General features: G+C 41.5%; 1 protein-coding gene across 1 annotated transcript in view; it reads right to left on the bottom strand.

Moving 5' to 3' along the window:
* Positions 1-218: 218 nt before the first annotated feature.
* The window catches only part of LOC137428900 (neurotactin-like), a 106,076-nt gene continuing 88,869 nt past the window's right edge, over positions 219-17,425 (bottom strand). Inside the window, 4 exon segments of the mRNA XM_068118797.2 lie at positions 219-1,016; positions 6,784-6,855; positions 6,946-7,005; positions 14,661-14,816. Coding sequence (XP_067974898.2) covers positions 892-1,016; positions 6,784-6,855; positions 6,946-7,005; positions 14,661-14,816 — 413 coding nt within the window. The 3' untranslated portion in view covers positions 219-891.

Raw genomic sequence — 17,425 nt, 5'->3', positions numbered from 1 at the left:
AAGGTGAAACTCTCCCCAAAATCGATCGTTCATTAGACCTTAGTCGTTCGACAATCGAAAGGACAAGATGAGAATTTTCAACATATCGAGGGATTTGCACTAATCAAATCAACAATAGTAACAAAACAAAGGAATTACCGATTGCTTGAAGTATTATTTATTATTTATTTGTTTGTATACAGCCTGCGGCTGCTTGTCTGCATCATTTTTTTTCTTCCTGAGAGCATAGCTGTGCTGCTGATGCAATGCCCCCTTACCAGCTATGTGGTCTTCATTTTGCTGACCTCGGAAGGATGACAGGCTGAGTCGACCCACCTGGTGTTAATTCAATGGCATGATCGGGGCTTGAACCCAAGACCCTGGGATCTTAAGTCAGCCACCTTAACTATTAAGCCAACACCATACTTATTTACTATCATTTATTGCAAATTTACAATATTTCTGCTTAATTACATGTTAAGTTATGTGTTAAGTACCTATTGGCTTTCTTGGCTTGTAGAACCGAACCACCACTGATAACACAGAGTATATGGGAAATTGAGTTCCGACTTACGAACATCCTACTTAAGTACGATTGTTTGGAACGCAACTCGTTCATAATTCGTGGACTCCCTGTATTGCATCGTCTTACATATACAAACTTACAGAATTTTTAAAATAATGCAGGTTGTGTGAAATATCTACAAAGGATGTACAACAAACATGTCAGTGTATCATACTATAATTTTGCACAGCATGCATATCTCATAATTGTTTTCAAAGAAGATAACACAACATCGAAGCCATTATAAACTCCCCTTCAAGAATCGCACAAAAAAAGAAAACACGTCAGGCAAAGAATCCAGTGCAAACTTTTGTAGTGCTGATTTGTATTTAACCTTGCCTCTACATTTAAAAAAAGCCATGCTCTTTCCAGAAGTTACATCGAGCATAATTGTAAGCTTCTGCCACCTCAAAGTTGTCTGAAAGCAGTAGTGTGGCCTTGGGGAATGTGGGCACATCTTTGGACAAGTGACCTAGAATAGCAAGAGAAAGACAACCAGGTAATTCAGTACAAGAAACCACAAGAAGCACCAGTCAATAAACAAGAAACATTGAGATTTAAACAATTTTTTTTTGTTAAATGTTGAACTTGAATCACTTTTAAAATGAAGTCTTCTACAATAATCTATGATTTTGTTTGTGTGATAAACAACGACAATGAAATTCTCAGAAAATTAGACTGAAATCTTAGCTTCTTCATTACGACGCCCTGCATTTCTATCACAGAAATAGAGCCAATACTGTTGACTCAATATCCCAAAAAATGCTGGCTGAGTGGGTAAAGACGTTTTTCTTTTGTGGTCATGTGGATCGATTTCCTTGGTGCTTGCTTTCACAAACCTGAATTTGGCAAGCATGGATAAATAAATATCTAAACAGTCTTCAACATGCATTAAGGGTGTAGTACTGGTGAAAAATTGAGAAAACTACATAGGTACCTTTGAGAGGCCTTTACACAAAAAAAAGTCAAGTTAATATCTAATTTTCAGTTTTTCTTGAAAGATATAATCTTGGCTTTAACTCAGACCAGTTTCAACGCTTCTTTGTCATATTACATGCATATAATTTGCATAAATTAGACCGTCAACAAAAAACAAGGAAAAACAAAGAACACATTTCTACTTCTATCTTCTATGTCACCTATCATTCTTTTCACACAAAACTTGGTACATGTATTATACATGTGTTACTCTACACAGCTCTTGATGAGAGGGTTTTGTGAAATTATGTCAAATGTTCACTAATTAGCTAATTATGCCAATTACCAGATAAAACTTGGTTGTCCTTCAATAAATCCACAATGGCTACTCCTATAAACAAAGGCCTTCATCATTTTAAAGGAAGTGATATTCTGAATATCCTGTCCAAATTTCAGCCCAAAAGAATGATGCAAATTAAAGTTATAACAAATAATTCTACTTCCGGTTATTGAGGGGCATGTATGATGTTAGAAAATTTGAATTTTTCAATAATTAGGGGTACTTCTTTGACCTCTAATAGCATGATTCTTGTTTATAAGACTATAAGGAAACTGTTCAGCTAAAAAAACAAAAACAAATCACCTGTTCACCAGTACTACACCCTTAAGGGAGGCCTTCATACTGACGCAGTGGACTGAAATAGGCCTGTGTTCTGTTAAAAGAAGGTTAAACCTCAGTCTATGTGTACAGACTGCAAGACTGCACATCTGCCACTCCATGTAGCAATATATCCATGAGGCAATAGTGTGGCATGTGGTTCCTGGTAAATAAGCAGTGAAAGGGTTTGTAGCTTATCATTCTCACTCTGAAGCAGTATGCAGGCTTACAAATTTAACAGGTTTTGCTCTCAACATAAAGATCCATAAATGTGGAAAATGGGAAACACTAGAATCAAAACTTGCTTGTAAATGTGAAGTACTTGAGGGACCCACCCTGATTGCACCACAACCAAATGGGTTGATCGAGGTCCCAAGAGCAATGATTACCAATAGCCGTTGGGAAATCAGTGGCTACATTGTTGTACTGCAACATCATGATCCCAAGTAATAACGAACGAAAAGTTTGTTTCATAGATAACGTGTATACAATACACAGACTTGGCATTTAATATGGAATATTTTTTTTTTCTTGACTTGGGTTTCCTTTCTGAACTCAGAATATCAATCTGTTGAGTTTCTTTTACGCTTCGGTGATTTCTTTGATAAAAGAACCATGTCACTGATTGTCTGTCGCAGCAAGAAGTCAATAACAGGATTATATGACAGGTGGCGTGACAAAATGTATGGACAGGTACATTTGACGATTGGCTTCACAATCGGGTATATATATAAGGGTTGTTGCGTTCTGTATTAGTGGAAAACAACTGCTGCACGTCTACAAAAGTTATTGCCGCTTCCTCTGGAGATGGTCCGTCAACTCGACAATGCTGTTTGTCATGGAGTGGTGGCTTTACGAAATTCCGGCATGAAACAGTGTGCTATTACTCAGCAGTATGGCATCACTCAAGGTAAGGTGTCAAAGATCCCGAAACGAAATGCTCAGAGGGGTGTCCCTCCTCCAATATCGAGGCCAGGACGTCCCCGCAGAACCACAAGGAGGGATGATCGCCAGCTGCACCGGTTAGTCTGCAATGGCCATACCAAGTCAGCTAATCGGCTTAGGGCTGAGTGGCAGCAACTGAAAAATGTGCCTGTATCCAGAAGGCTAGTCAACCAACGACTGGTTCAAGCAGGCTATCGTGCCAGGCGTCCCCTGAGAAAGCCACGCCTGACAAGACAACACCGCCAGCGCCGATTGCAGTGGGCCAGAGAGCACCGTCAATGGCAGCCAGGACACTGGAATCACGTGATCTTCAGTGACGACTCTTGATTTCTGGTCTATCGTCATGATGGCCATGTCAGAGTGCGCAGACAAGTGCATGAAGCCTACAACGAAGATTGTATAGTGCCGACAGTCCAAGCTGGAGGTGGTGGGGTGACCGTTTGGGCTGCTTTTCATGCAGGGGGCAAAACTGACCTGGTTGTTCTGAATGGAAACCTGAACCAGTTCAAGTACAGGGCCATTCTGGAAGAAACATTGCTTCCATTTGCTCGTGTAGCCTTTCGAGGAAACTTTGTCTTCCAAGATGACAATGCATGGCCTCATCGTGCTCGCATGATCCAACACTTTCTTGCTGACCGTGGTGTAGAGCATATGGAGTGGCCTGCCATGTCCCCGGATATGAATCCGATAGAGAACTTGTGGGCAGAATTACGCGTCAAATCGACCACTTGGAGCCGACCAGCAGCCGACCTCTGTGCGTGAATTGCAGCAGGCTATTGTCACTGCATGGCAAGCAATTCCTGTCCAAACCTTGGCAAATCTCGTGAACAGCATGCCTCAACGTGTATGTGCTCTCCTGAATGCTCGTGGGGGTTACACGACGTACTGAACTGTAATTTTACTGTCCGTAATCCCTGTTGTAATTTAACTTTTGTTTTTGTTAAAAACATTTTTGGCTAATGTGCAAAATAAAGAAATACTTCTGGAAAACGTACAGAAGTTTAACACAGTACTGTCCGTGAATTGAGTTCGATATCAGTTTACATCACTTTCAAGGATCAATTTATTTGCTTTGAAAGGTCAAATGTGGTTTTTGTTTCTTTTAAAGGTCACATTAACAAAATCTAGAATAATTTCAACATAATTCCAATGAACTTTTGGTTCCAAGTCAACTTGAAAAGTAAGTTCACCCCCACAAAAAATATATTCCATATTAAATGCCAAGTCTGTATGTATATATATATATAAATATATACGAGAAATATTTAAATGAAGAAGAAGAAACTCTATAACCCATGGTGTTTGGAAATACTGTCGACTATGTCGTCACCTACGACACAACTGTTACTAATTGCATTGTGGGTGTATTCAGCAGAATAAAAGGAAAAACCATTTTCATTTACTGATATATTTTGTAGACACAAAACCAATAAAGACAACTCGGATACCGTAACAAACCGGAGATAAAAATTAGTTTGCATTTAACACACGCTGGATGCGATAATGGGCCCAAAATGAAGAAGAAGAAACCCTCTAAACCACCATATTTGCTAATCGTGTCAACAACGTCATCATCTTGATTAACTTCAGTGTAAATCATGCGGTGGTACTTCAGCTAAATTGTATTGACAATTTCGTGATTTTAATTTTTTTATTATTCTGTTCATATTTTTCAGTTATTTAGTTTACTCTGGTTTTTTTTGTTCATTTCCAGGCTTTGCCTATTTCATATTCTTTTTGGTGTTGATGTAGTTCCATACATAATACAGTATTTCATACTGGAAAGAGTAGGAGCTAAATTGCATTGGCCTTGTACCAAGTTACAACCTTTACACAAATGACAGTTGTCACATTGGCCTGCAACGGAAGGATTCTACTTTATTCAATTCCATACAGTGGATCTTTTGGTTTAAAGATGGCCAAGTTGATCAGCAGAGAACGAAGGAATACATACATTGAGAAAGCAATGGCAAGTCTATGGAGAGACTGACCTCGAGATATACGAGTAGTTGGAGGATATAAAATAGGAGAAGTTGATGAAGAAGAAGTGAACAGAGATACATTCAAGGTGACTGCAAACTCACACTTTAAATGGATGGAAGAACATTTACGACAATTCAAAAGCAGTCAGATGGTTTTGCAAATTGGACAAAAGAGCAATAAAAAAATGTAGGTAAGCTATCAATCTGAATTAAAATAAGTAAGCAAGAAGTGGATTTAACAGATAAACAAGTCGTGAGATATTTGTCCTTCTGCCAAGTGCTTCTACAGAGTGGCCACAAAGTCCCTATGCATAATAGTGACCTATTAATTTACACACAAAAAATGGACACTCTGTTACTTATTTGTTTTATTTGTTTTCCAGGTATGGCTTTAGCATGTCGGACACCAGTGAGTACACGATAGAAGAGAGACTGATTACTTGTGTTTGGGTTCCCAACCGCACGCGAGAAGGAGCAAGTTTGGAAGACATACAGTAAAGACAAGATTTTCTCAGAGGTTCGATAAACCAGCTGCTATGCGCGACACAATGCGGGCATGGGAGGAGAAGGCTTTTTCAACAGGGAGTGTCCTTGATTTGACTTGATTTAGAACAAGGCACTTCTGCAGCGATTTCCCACCATTAAATCAAGACAAAGCATTTTTTTTTTCAGATGAGTGTGCTATGTACCTCAGCAATCGATCGAGGAATGTTTATTTTTAGGGCAAAGAAAATCTTCATTTTTATGAAGAAATTGAACAGCTTCCTCCTCATGTCATGATGTGGGCAGCAATTTCAGAAGATCACTTAATAGGGCCATAGTTTTTCGATACAAGTGTCAATCACACTGCTTATTTGAACATGCTTCAGATGTGGTTTGTTCCACAACTGCGTGAGACGTCTCGAGGCAGCAGCTATCCTGCAACAAGATTGTACACCACCACATTATGCTCTCGCAGTTAGAGAATATCTCGACGACAAATTCAGTGGACAATGGATTGAACGTGGATCTGAGATAGTGTGGCCTCCTCGAAGTCCGGACTTAACATGTGACAACTCGTGAGCCGTTCCAACATGAAGATTTAGTTTTGATGAGCTGTGCCAGGGCATTGTGAAAGAGGAAATTTCTCATCTCCACCTACCAACAGTTGAAGACCTCACAACAGCTGTCAGGGGCTGCTTTTATGACCTCCAACCCTCAACATGGAAGATGTCCAGAAGAACATGGAGAAAAATTTAAATTTGTGCAGAGAATGGAGGGGAGCATACAGATAAATTCCAACTAAATTCTAACTGCATGCATAGGGACTTTGTCGCCACTCTGTAAATAACAAACAATGGAAAACATCATTTACATTTACAGGCAGGAACCATGCATCAAACACAACAAAATGAAAACAACCACAATATGCTGCAGGTACCCAAAGAGTAAATAAAGGAGCCAGGCTTCATAGCAGTTCAAACAGAGTATACCTTGATCATCTGAGCAACATCAAAAATAGATAGGTAAAACAACAACAATTCGACCTTGTTGAGAACAACGAGACATCAGAGCTAACAAATATTTAAAATTTTGTGTTGTGCAGTACAGGTCTTAGATAATGGTAATACTATGAAGCTACATAGAATGGACCTTTTTCCATCTTTTATACGAACAATTTGTTCTTTTTATACTAACTTTTGCATCTTTTATTTTGTTCCCATGGGCATAGAATGTGAAAGAAGTAGCCTTTTTACCTTCTGATATAAAGTGATGAAGATATTCACGGAGCTTGCGGCCAAACCACATGTCAGAAGGCTGAACATAGTCTGTTACAAAAGACATAGTGTTGAAGGCAGCGAGAACGTCCATCATATGAAAGGCATATTTGCTCTGCAAAGGCACCAGTGTGTTCTCACGCAATTGAGAAGCCCAGTTTTGTGTAGCCACATAACGGTACACTGGAGACTTGTGTTTTTCTGCAAAATAAAGCAAGCTAATTTTACTTAATGAAACAATTAGGTAAACTTATATGAGATGTTAAAATAGGTTACCAGACCTATAATAACTACCACGTTTCAACATGAAGAGGGTGGAAAAATGGAGGGGAGGAAAGAGAAGGAAGGATGAGGTTGAACTGATAGCTTTGTTTCCATTGTCTAGCTACTGCATTTAGGTTGTTTAAGTACAATTTTGAATACAAGAGTGTTATATATATATATATATTGTTACCGATTTGGGAACCCCCCCCCCCTCACTTGTAAATATCCCCCTTTGTAATATAATCCCCTTTTATTAATTATTAAATATCGCACCCTAGGCCATCGCAACATGCAGCCAATCTTAGAATCATCTTGCTAATTATTTCCTATTCTATGTTTAATTAAGGCTCTGTATCCACTAGATTGACACCACGTTGCATTAACAAATAAGGATAGCTCCTCTTCAATAACGCCATACCCCAGCAAACTCTCTCTCTCTGCAAACAGCTCAACAAGCGTGGGGTGCGCGCCCTCTCACTGGCCTTGGTGCTCTGTATTGGACAAGAAGGCGGGGTCGCCGAGAAGAGGCGTGACCGTGGCTCGCCACAAGGGCGGAGCTGTTCAGCTCCGTTACCTAATAAGGCTACAAACAGAGCACGTGGGCGGGACCCAAAGGGCCGAGGGCGTGTCACGACCCGACTTAATATATGCGTTTGAGGATCGCGCAAGAGGAGATGGGAGGAGACGAGCCGTTGAGACCAGCAGAGGTGATGAGTGCACAGCACAAGTGGGTTGCCTGACGCGAGAGATCGTGCCTTGCCTGAGAGGAAATCCCATCATTACTGAGAGAGCGAGAGGGTCGTGGCGTCGACGCAACCACGTTGGTTCCAGCGGTTGTCGTGTTCGCTTTAAACCACGACGCGAGGTCGGAACGGAACCTCGACGGCTGAACGAGCCGAACCGGCCGCCTTTGCCAGCTGAACGGACCGTCTCCTGCCATTCCTGTCATCACCCCCGTGTGAGTCTGTCTTTGTTCTGTCCTGGGTATAAGTAAGACTGTATAGATAAGGCTGCCCTGTGTTCTTTTTACATCCATCTATCCTTGTACAGCTTTGATCTTTCTTTTCCTCTGGTGGTTGTTATAATAAATGTGTGCTCTTTCTCCAAGCTTTGGTTTCGTCTTCCTCCAGTTGCTTTCGTCTTTTCTTTCCATTGGTCTCCGTGGCACGATTAAAACCGCTATAATCGGGTTAGTAATTGTTAACGGCCTGGGTCGTGACTCGCTTCGCTCGGCGTGTCCATTACCGTCGCGACTCGGGCGGGGCTGTCTCCTCGCTGGTTGGGAGGTCACGGTAAGCAGGTATTCGGGGGGTCTTTTTTTGGGTCTCTGGCCCGATTACCCTGGTCGTGGCTGACCACCAGTGATGTCACAGACCCCCAGGATCGGCGACGGCCAGTATAACGGACAAGGGGTTAACCCCCCTTGCTAACGGGAGAGCTGTCGTCCCAGATCTGTAACAATATATATAGACAGGGTGAATCAAAAGTAGCGCTCGCGCTCGATTTCTGTTTTTTCGGCTGTCAGATTCTTTCTGGGATGTCATGTTGTTAATAATTGTCTTGCAGATTATTAATTTTCTTAATTATTATTTTTTTTTTTTGCAGGTTATTGCTGAGAGTTTGGAAAGATACTGAATTTGCAGCATCAAATTTGCAGGAAAGTGTATCGGCCGCCGCGGTCCGATCGAGTGGCCGGCACGCTCCCCAGACCTTACACCTCCAGATTTCTTTCTTTGGGGGCTCATGAAAGACCTTGTTTATCGTGAAAAGCCTCGTACCATTCAGGAATTGAAGGCTCAAATTACTGCAAAGATTGAGGATTTGATATCGAACTCTGCAACCGTGTGTGCCACTCTGTGCCTGCTCAGCTGCAATTGTGCATCGATCACGAGGGTGGGCACTTTGAAAATTGCAAGTAAAACAGCTTGGTACACTTCCGTAATAATTTTCCCCTGAATAAATGGTTAGATAAACATGTCATTCATTTATTTCTACCTTCTTGTACACTGTAATACAAATGGCAAACAAACAATCAACTGACAGAAATATATATATATAAACAGAAATCGGGCACTACTTTTGACTCACCCTGTATATATGCAGTGCATTCAGAAAGTATTCAGACCCCTTCACTTTTTTCACATTTTGTTATGTTGCAGCCTTATGCTGAGATCGTTTAAATTCATTTTTTCCCTCATCAATCTACACTCAATACCCTATAATGACAAAGAGAAAACAGGATTTTATAAAGTTTTGCAAATTTATTAAAAAGAAAAAAATGAAATATCACATTTTACATAAGTATTCATACCCTTTGCTATGACACTTGAAATATAGTTCAGGTGCCTCCCATTTCTCTTGATCATCTTTGAGATGTTTCTACACCTTGATTTGAGTCCACCTGTGGTAAATTCAATTGATTGGACATGATTTGGAAAGGCACACACCTGTCTATATAAGGTCTCACAGCTGACAATGCATATCAGAGCAAAAACCAAGCCATGAGGTCGAAGGAACTGCCCGCAGAGCTCAGAGACAGGATTGTGTCGAGGCACAGATATGGTGAAGCCTACAAAAAAATCTCTGCTGCATTGAAGGTTCCCAAGAGCACAGTGGCCTCCATAATTCTTAAATGGAAGAAGTTTGGAACAACCAGGACTATTCCGAGAGCTGGCTGCACGGCCAAACAGAGCAATCGGGGGAGAAGGGCCTTGGTAAGAGAGGTGACCAAGAACCCGATGGTCATTCTGGCTGAGCTCCAGAGATCCTGTGTGGAGATGGGAGAAACTTCCAGAAGGACAACCATCACTGCAACACTCCACGGATCTGCGCTTTATGGCAGAGTGGCCAGATGGAAGCCTCTCCTCAGTGAAAGACACGTGAAAGCCCGCTTGGAGTTTGCAAAAAAGCACCTAAAGGCCTCTCAGACTGTGAGAAACAAGATTCTGTGGTCTGATGAAACCAAGATTGAACTGTTTGGCTTCCGTCTGGCCACTCTGCCATAAAGCCCAGATCGGTGGAGTGTTGCAGTGATGGTTGTCCTTCTGGAAGTTTCTCCCATGTCCACACAGGATCTCTGGAGCTCAGCCAGAGTGACCATCGGGTTCTTGGTCACCTCTCTTACCAAGGCCCTTCTCCCCTGATTGCTCAGTTTGGCCGGGCGGCCAGCTCGAGGAAGAGTCGTGGTTGTTCCAAACTTCTTCCATTTAAGAATTATGGAGGCCACTGTGCTCTTGGGAACCTTCAATGCAGCAGAATTTTTTTTGTAGGCTTCCCCAGATCTGTGCTTCGACACAATCCTGTCTCTGAGCTCTGCAGGCAGTTCCTTCGACCTCATGGCTTCGTTTTTGTTCTGATATGCATTGTCAGCTGTGAGACCTTATATAGACAGGTGTGTGCCTTTCCAAATCATGTCCAATCAATTGAATTTACCACAGGTGGACTCCAATCAAGGTGTAGAAACATCTCAAAGATGACCAAGAGAAATGGGAAGCACCTGAGCTAAATTTAAAGTGTCATAGCAAAGGGTATGAATACTTATGTAAATGTGATATTTCAGTTTTTTCTTTTTAATAAATTTGCAAAACTTTCTAAAATCCTATTTTCTCTTTGTCATTATGGGGTATTGAGTGTAGATTGATGAGGGAAAAAATGAATTTAAACGATTTCAGCATAAGGCTGCAACATAACAAAATGTGAAAATGTGAAGGGGTCTGAATACTTTCTGAATGCACTGTATACAGTCACGTGAAAAAGTAAGTACACCCAATGTAAAGTTTTGACTTTTTCAACATATTTCAACATACAGCTATTTGATCTTCATTTCAACAATATTGATAGATAAAGGTGATATAATATAACAAATATCATGAAACATTTACATTTTGTAGTCCATTGTATAATTTAAAGAAACATAAATGCAAATTTCACATGTGGAAAAAGTAAGTACACCCCTACATTTATCACTACTTCAAATACCTAAAATTAGAATCAGGTGCACCAGCTCAGGTGCAAATGATTAGAACATCATTAGAGAGGATCTTGGAGGAACCTGTCTAATTTAAACCTCAGACATTTAGTTTGGTTTGCTCTTTGTTGTTGAAGTGTGCGGCGTCACCATGCCTAGATCAAAAGATCTCTCTGAGGCCTTCAGAAAGAAGTTTATAGATGCCTACAAGTCTGGGAAGGGATGTAAAAAGATCTCCAAACAATTTGAAATCAATCATTCGACTGTCCGGAAGATCATCTACAAGTGTAGAAGATTCCAAACAACTGCCAACTTGTTCAGGCCAGGCCGCCCCAGCAAGTTCAGCCCGAGAGCAGACCGCAAGATGCTGAAATAAGTCTCGAAGAACCCCAGAATGTCATCACGGGACCTTCAGGTAGCTCTTGCCACTGTTGATGTCAAAGTGCACGAGTCTACCATTAGAAAGAGGCTGCACAAATGTGATCTACATGGGAGGTGTGCCAGGAGGAAACCTTTGCTGTCCAGAAAGAACATCAGGGCAAGACTAAAGTTTGCCAATGAACACCTAGGCAAAGAACAGCACTTCTGGAACAATGTGCTCTGGACAGATGAGTCAAAGGTAGAGCTATTTGGCCACAGTACCAGAAGACATGTTTGGCGAAAACCAAAGACAGCATTTGATAACAAGAACCTGATACCAACTGTAAAGCATGGTGGTGGAAATAATATGGTTTGGGGCAGCTTTGCTGCATCAGGGCTTGGGCAGCTCACCATCATAGAAGCCACTATGAATTCTTCATTGTACCAGAGGGTGCTTGAGGATAATGTGAGACCATCTGTCGGAAAGTTGAAGCTCAACCGAAGGTGGACCTTGCAACATGACAATGACCCTAAACATACCAGTAAATCCACCAAGGAATGGATGAATAGAAAGAAATGGACGGTTCTGGAATGGCCAAGTCAAAGCCCGGATCTAAATCCCATCGAGATGTTGTGGGGGGATTTGAAACGAGCTGTGCATGCAAGAAACCCCTCAAACATCGCACAGCTGAAAGAATTCTGCATGGAGGATTGGGCAAAAATTTCTCCCAGTCGATGTCAGAGACTGGTAGACAGTTATAAGAAACGCCTACTTGAGGTTGTTTCTGCCAAAGGTGGCAATACCACCTATTGGAGCCAAGGGTGTACTTACTTTTTCCATATGCGAAATTTGCATTTATGTTTATTTAAATTATACAATGGATTACAAAATGTAAATGTTTCATGATATTTGTTATATTATATCACCTTTATCTATCAATATTGTTGAAATGAAGATCAAATAGCTGTATGTTGAAATATGTTGAAAAAGTCAAAACTTTTCATGGGGTGTACTTACTTTTTCACGTGACTGTATGTATATATAAAACGTGAATGAGTGTGGCGAGTCAAAGTTGATAAATTAATGGCAGTGGAAAGCAACATAAGAAGAAATGTACAAGATGAGAGTTAGAGCTCGTATATAGTAAAACTATATATTAGATGAGTAACAGGAAAGAGCAGAAGTGTCAGGGAGGGGAGCAAGTTTTGGTGAGCCATGCCAGTCAGTTCTTGTGGGCCGTAGTTGATCTAATGGTGGACTGCAGGATGATCATTAACTCTGGGAGTTGTGTTGCTTTTTAAAATGAGATTTTAGTGAGGCAGCGTGTGAGTGTGAGAGGGTGAGACAGAATGATTTTGGAATCTCTGAAATCCTCAGTGTACGTCTGGGAAGTGAAATGCAAAATCAACAACGAAAGAGCTCTTGAGAACATTCAATAAAACTTCATACAGTTGGGGCCAAAAATATTGGCACCCATGCATTTTTTTCAAATAATGCACCATTTCTTCCAGAAAATTGTTGAAATTAAAAAATATTTTGGTATCCACATACATATTTCTTTGGTTTGCAGTGAAACAAAACAAAAAAAGCTGAAAAAATTACTAAATCTTAGTTTATTCCACACGGAAATCCTAAAATGGCCTGGATTTGTGGCTCGTTTTTGAAGTTGTTAGAAATAATTAGATTTCAAGCAGGTGATTCTTCTTTACTTTGGAATTGAACTCACCTGTGGGTGAGTTGCAGGTGCCTGCAATATAAAAATCACTCATTCAACAAGTTTTAATGGAGAAAAGGAGTCATTCTGCTGTTTTGTGTCACTGTTTGTTCTGCATTGAGCATGGAGAAAAGGAGGAAAACCAGAGAATTGTCTGAGGAGGTCAGATACAAGAATGTAGCCAAGCATAGACAATCTCAAGGCTACAAGTCCATCTCCAGAGACCTTAATGTTCCTGTGTCCACCGCACGCAATGTTATTGGGAAGTTTAAGGCCCATGGCACTGCAGCCAACCTCCAAGGACATGGCCACAAGAGAAGACTTGATTGAAGATTGCAGGGAAGGATTGTTGAAATGGTGGAGAAAGCACCTCAAGCAACTGCCAAACGGTTTCAAGCTGACCTTCAGACACAAGGTACGACAGATTCAACTCGCACCATCCATCTCCAACTCAATGAAAGGGTGTTCTCTGGTAGGAGACCCAGGAGGACTCCACTGCTGAGAGAGAGACAAAAGAAAGCCCGACTGGAGTTTTCCAAAACACAACTGAACAAGCCAAAATCCATCTGGGAGAATGTCCTGTGGACAGATGAGACCAAATTAGAGATTTTTGGTAAAGCACATCATCTCTATGTTTGCACAAATCAAAATGAAGCCTTCAAAGAAAAGAACACCTTCCCTACAGTCAAACTTGGAGGAGGTTCAGTGATGTTTTGGGGTTGCTGTGCTGCCTCTGGCACTAGGAGCCTTGAATGTGTGCATGGCATCATGAAATCAGGAGATTACCAAGGCATTTTGGAGCACAATGTTCCACCCAGTGTCAGAAAGCTGGGTCTCCGTCGAAGGTCATGGGTCTTGCAGCAGGATAATGACCCCAAACACACTTCAAAAAGCACCCAGGAATGGTTCAAGACAAAACGCTGGACTGTTCTGAAGTGGCCAGCAATGAGTCCAGATCTAAATCCCATTGAACACCTGTGGGGAGATCTGAAAACAGCAGTTGGGAGAAGGAACCCTTCAAATCTGGGAGAACTGGAGCAATTTGCACAAGAAGATTAGGCTAAACTGCCAGTAGAGAGGTGTAGGAAGCTCATTCATGGCTAGAGGAAGCGCTTGACTGCAGTTATTTTGTCCAAAGACTGTGATACCAAATATTAAGTCGAGGGTGTCAATAATTTTGTCAATGCCATTTCTTTTCATTTTCTGATTTAAAAGGATATATTAAGTTCTGAATCAAAAACAAAGATTCTGTAATATTAACAGTGAAATGAAGAATTGTGGAGACCAAATAATTTTGTTTATTTCCACTTATTTGTAGAGAAAATTGTGAGTTATTGGAAAAAAGTGCAAGGGTGCCAATATTTTTGCCCATGACTATATAAACTTTTCACTGCACTGTCCATTTTTAATCACTTTCTAGATTAAATATGTTGTTTATCCTTTTTTCAAACTTCTTCATATGGCATTTGAGTTATCTTAAAGCCTTAAAATCTCAAACACAAAAAGCCACATTCAGCTTCTCATTGCACTACACTTTGATGAATACATACTCAGTGCTGTTGTAGCAAAGGCATTGGATGGACAGGAAGTTCGCACATCAGAGACCATGGTTGCAAACACTTTGCCAGGATTGGCATTCATATCTGATGCACCATACATTCTTAAGATCTGTGCAATAACTTCAGTTCTTTTGTCCTTCATTTCCTCTAAACAAGGTCAACACAAGAAAAATTTTAATAAAAAAGAAAGCCTTTGCACCATCATCATTAATTCTCAATTCATTTGCAAAATAATATTTTATGCAAAAGGTTATAGAGTTGAGATAAAATGTCATTTAGTGGTCTGCTCCAGTTACATGCCACAAAAATGGTGTCTGGAGGTAGTAAACTTTCTATATTTTATAATTTTTATTTTTTTTCCCATGGGACCAGACCTTCTGACAAAAGTATGATAGCCATCAAAGAACCACTATATCTCATTCAGAGGATTATGTTTAGTTGGGCCCAGGCATATGAATGTACGCATTCACATCACATTCAATTTTCTAGTTTGAAAGTTAATTTGCAGTATATTAATAGTAATACGCGTTCCCAACCATGTTGTGGAACTTTGGCCGAGGCCCTCACTTTTTTTTCTTCCCACCCTAGGTCCGTGGATCCCACTTTCTTCTTTGAGTCCTCAACCTCTTACTCTGAATGCCACATCCACATCCCTCCCCCTCCCAATTTCAAGTGCACATCCCTCCCCCCTCCAAATTATAAGTGTGCATCTCTCCCCCTTCAAACTCCACATACCTTCCCTCTCCCAATGATCCACATCCATATATAGTGCCTTCAGAAAGTATTCACACCCCTTGACCTTTTCACATTTTGTTATGTTACAGCCTGAATTAAGAATGGATTAAATTTGCTCAAGCGCTGGCAAGTTGAATGGGGAGTGTGGCAATGGGGAATGGCAATCTTCAAGTCTTTCCACAGATTCTCAATGGGATTCAAGTCTGGGCTTTGGCTAGGACACTCAAGGAATTTTACGTTCTTGTTTTGAAGCCATTCCAGTGTTGCTTTGGCTGTATGCTTGGGGTCACTGTCTTGTTGGAACATAAATGTTCGCCGCAGTCTAAGGTCTTTTGCACTCTTAAGCAGGTTCTCCTCAAGGAATTGCCTGTATTTGTCTCCATTAATTGTTCCCTCTATCCTTACAGGTCTCCCACAGTCCCTGCCACTGAAAAGCCTCCCCATAGCATGATGCTGCCACCACCATGCTTCATGGTAGGGATGGTGTTAGATGGGTGACGATCTGTGCTCTGTTTCCGCCAGATGTTGCACTTTGCATTCAGGCCAGAGAGTTCATTTTTAAAAATCTCATCAGACCACAGAATATTTTGCCTCATACACTAAAGTGTCTTTCACGTGCCTTTTTGCAAACTCCAGGCATACTGTCATGTACCTTTTCCTCAGGAGTGACTTCCGTCTCGCCACTCCTCCCATAAAGCGTAGATTTCTGAAGTGCTGCATAGACTGTTGTGCTTCTGGCAGGTTCACCCATCTCAGCCAAGCAACTCTGTCGTTCTGTCAGATTGGTCATTGGGTTTTTCGTCACCTCCCTGGCCAAGGTATTTTTTGCCCGGTTGCTCAGTTTGGTCGGTTGCTCAGCTTTCAGAATCATTGGAATCTCCTGTGATGAAGCTGATTCCGAGGGCCTTTCACTCACTCACCACAGGCTGGTAGGTGGTCTTTCTGTCTTCTACCGACTCCTCTCCAGCCTAGCTCCCCCAGCTCTATCTGTGCTCTGTCCCAAATATTTCTACAGGTTGCACAAGATCTGCCAACAACCCTCTTCTGGTGAAATTGCCAAAATCAAGACTCTCTGCTCACCTTCACTCTTTCATTCCTCTTTACTCCCATCTCTGGAACAAACTCCCTCACTCTCTTCAATCCCACTCCTCCCTCCAGGTCTTTAAACTAGCTGTTCACCACCATCTCTTATCTTCCCCCATCCAAAACCTTGATCTTTTCTACCCCCGTTAATTCACCCCAGATCCACTTTTTTGAAATACAGACTTCTTTCCTGGAAGTCCTAGCAGTGTCCATGTGTTTTAATACCTCTCCCACACCCTCCCCTTTCCCATGCCTCTCCCCCCTCCCCCCCAAGCCTTCTCCCACCCACAGACCTCCCGATGTCCCTGTTCTCTTCTGTTGTACTTGTGTGCTTCCCTCTCCCCATCTTGTCTCCCCTCCCTTTATTGTATGTTTTGTGTGTCAGGTTTTTTTTGAAATTAATGTTAGCTCTTACATGAGCCTCGATCTTGTATTTAAAAATTTTTTAAAAATGTTTGTGTCTACCCTCAGGAGAGCCAGGAAACAATATCTCTCCACTCTCAAGACTGAACTCTCACACCTGACTCCCTCCAAATTCTGGTGGCGTCTGTTCAAATCTGTTTCAGGTGTTTGTTCCCCTTCCATCCCCTCCCTTACCTCAAACAGCTACACAGCTGACACTGCACATGAAAAAGCCGAATGCCTCAACTCTGTGTTTACTTCAAAATCTTGTGTCCCAAACCTATCACTCTCTGTACCCACCTTACCCGGTCATACTCAGCTGCTCCTGGACTCTGTGTCCTTCTCTCCCGACAAGGTGGAGAATTTTCTGTCAAACATCGACTGCAATTCTGCAACTGGAACAGATGGCATCAGTCCACATGTCCGAAAATCCTGCTCTGCTCTACTGCTCTATCACAAGCTATCTCTGTTCTCTTCACCCTCACTTTTGCTCAAGGTCATCTTCCATCTGCTTGGAAATCAGCAAACATTACCGC

This window comes from Myxine glutinosa, chromosome 1 (genome assembly GCF_964187855.1).
Source record: "Myxine glutinosa chromosome 1, kmMyxGlut1.1, whole genome shotgun sequence".
Lineage (NCBI taxonomy): Eukaryota > Metazoa > Chordata > Myxini > Myxiniformes > Myxinidae > Myxine > Myxine glutinosa.
This window is presented reverse-complemented; position numbering and strand designations above follow the sequence as displayed.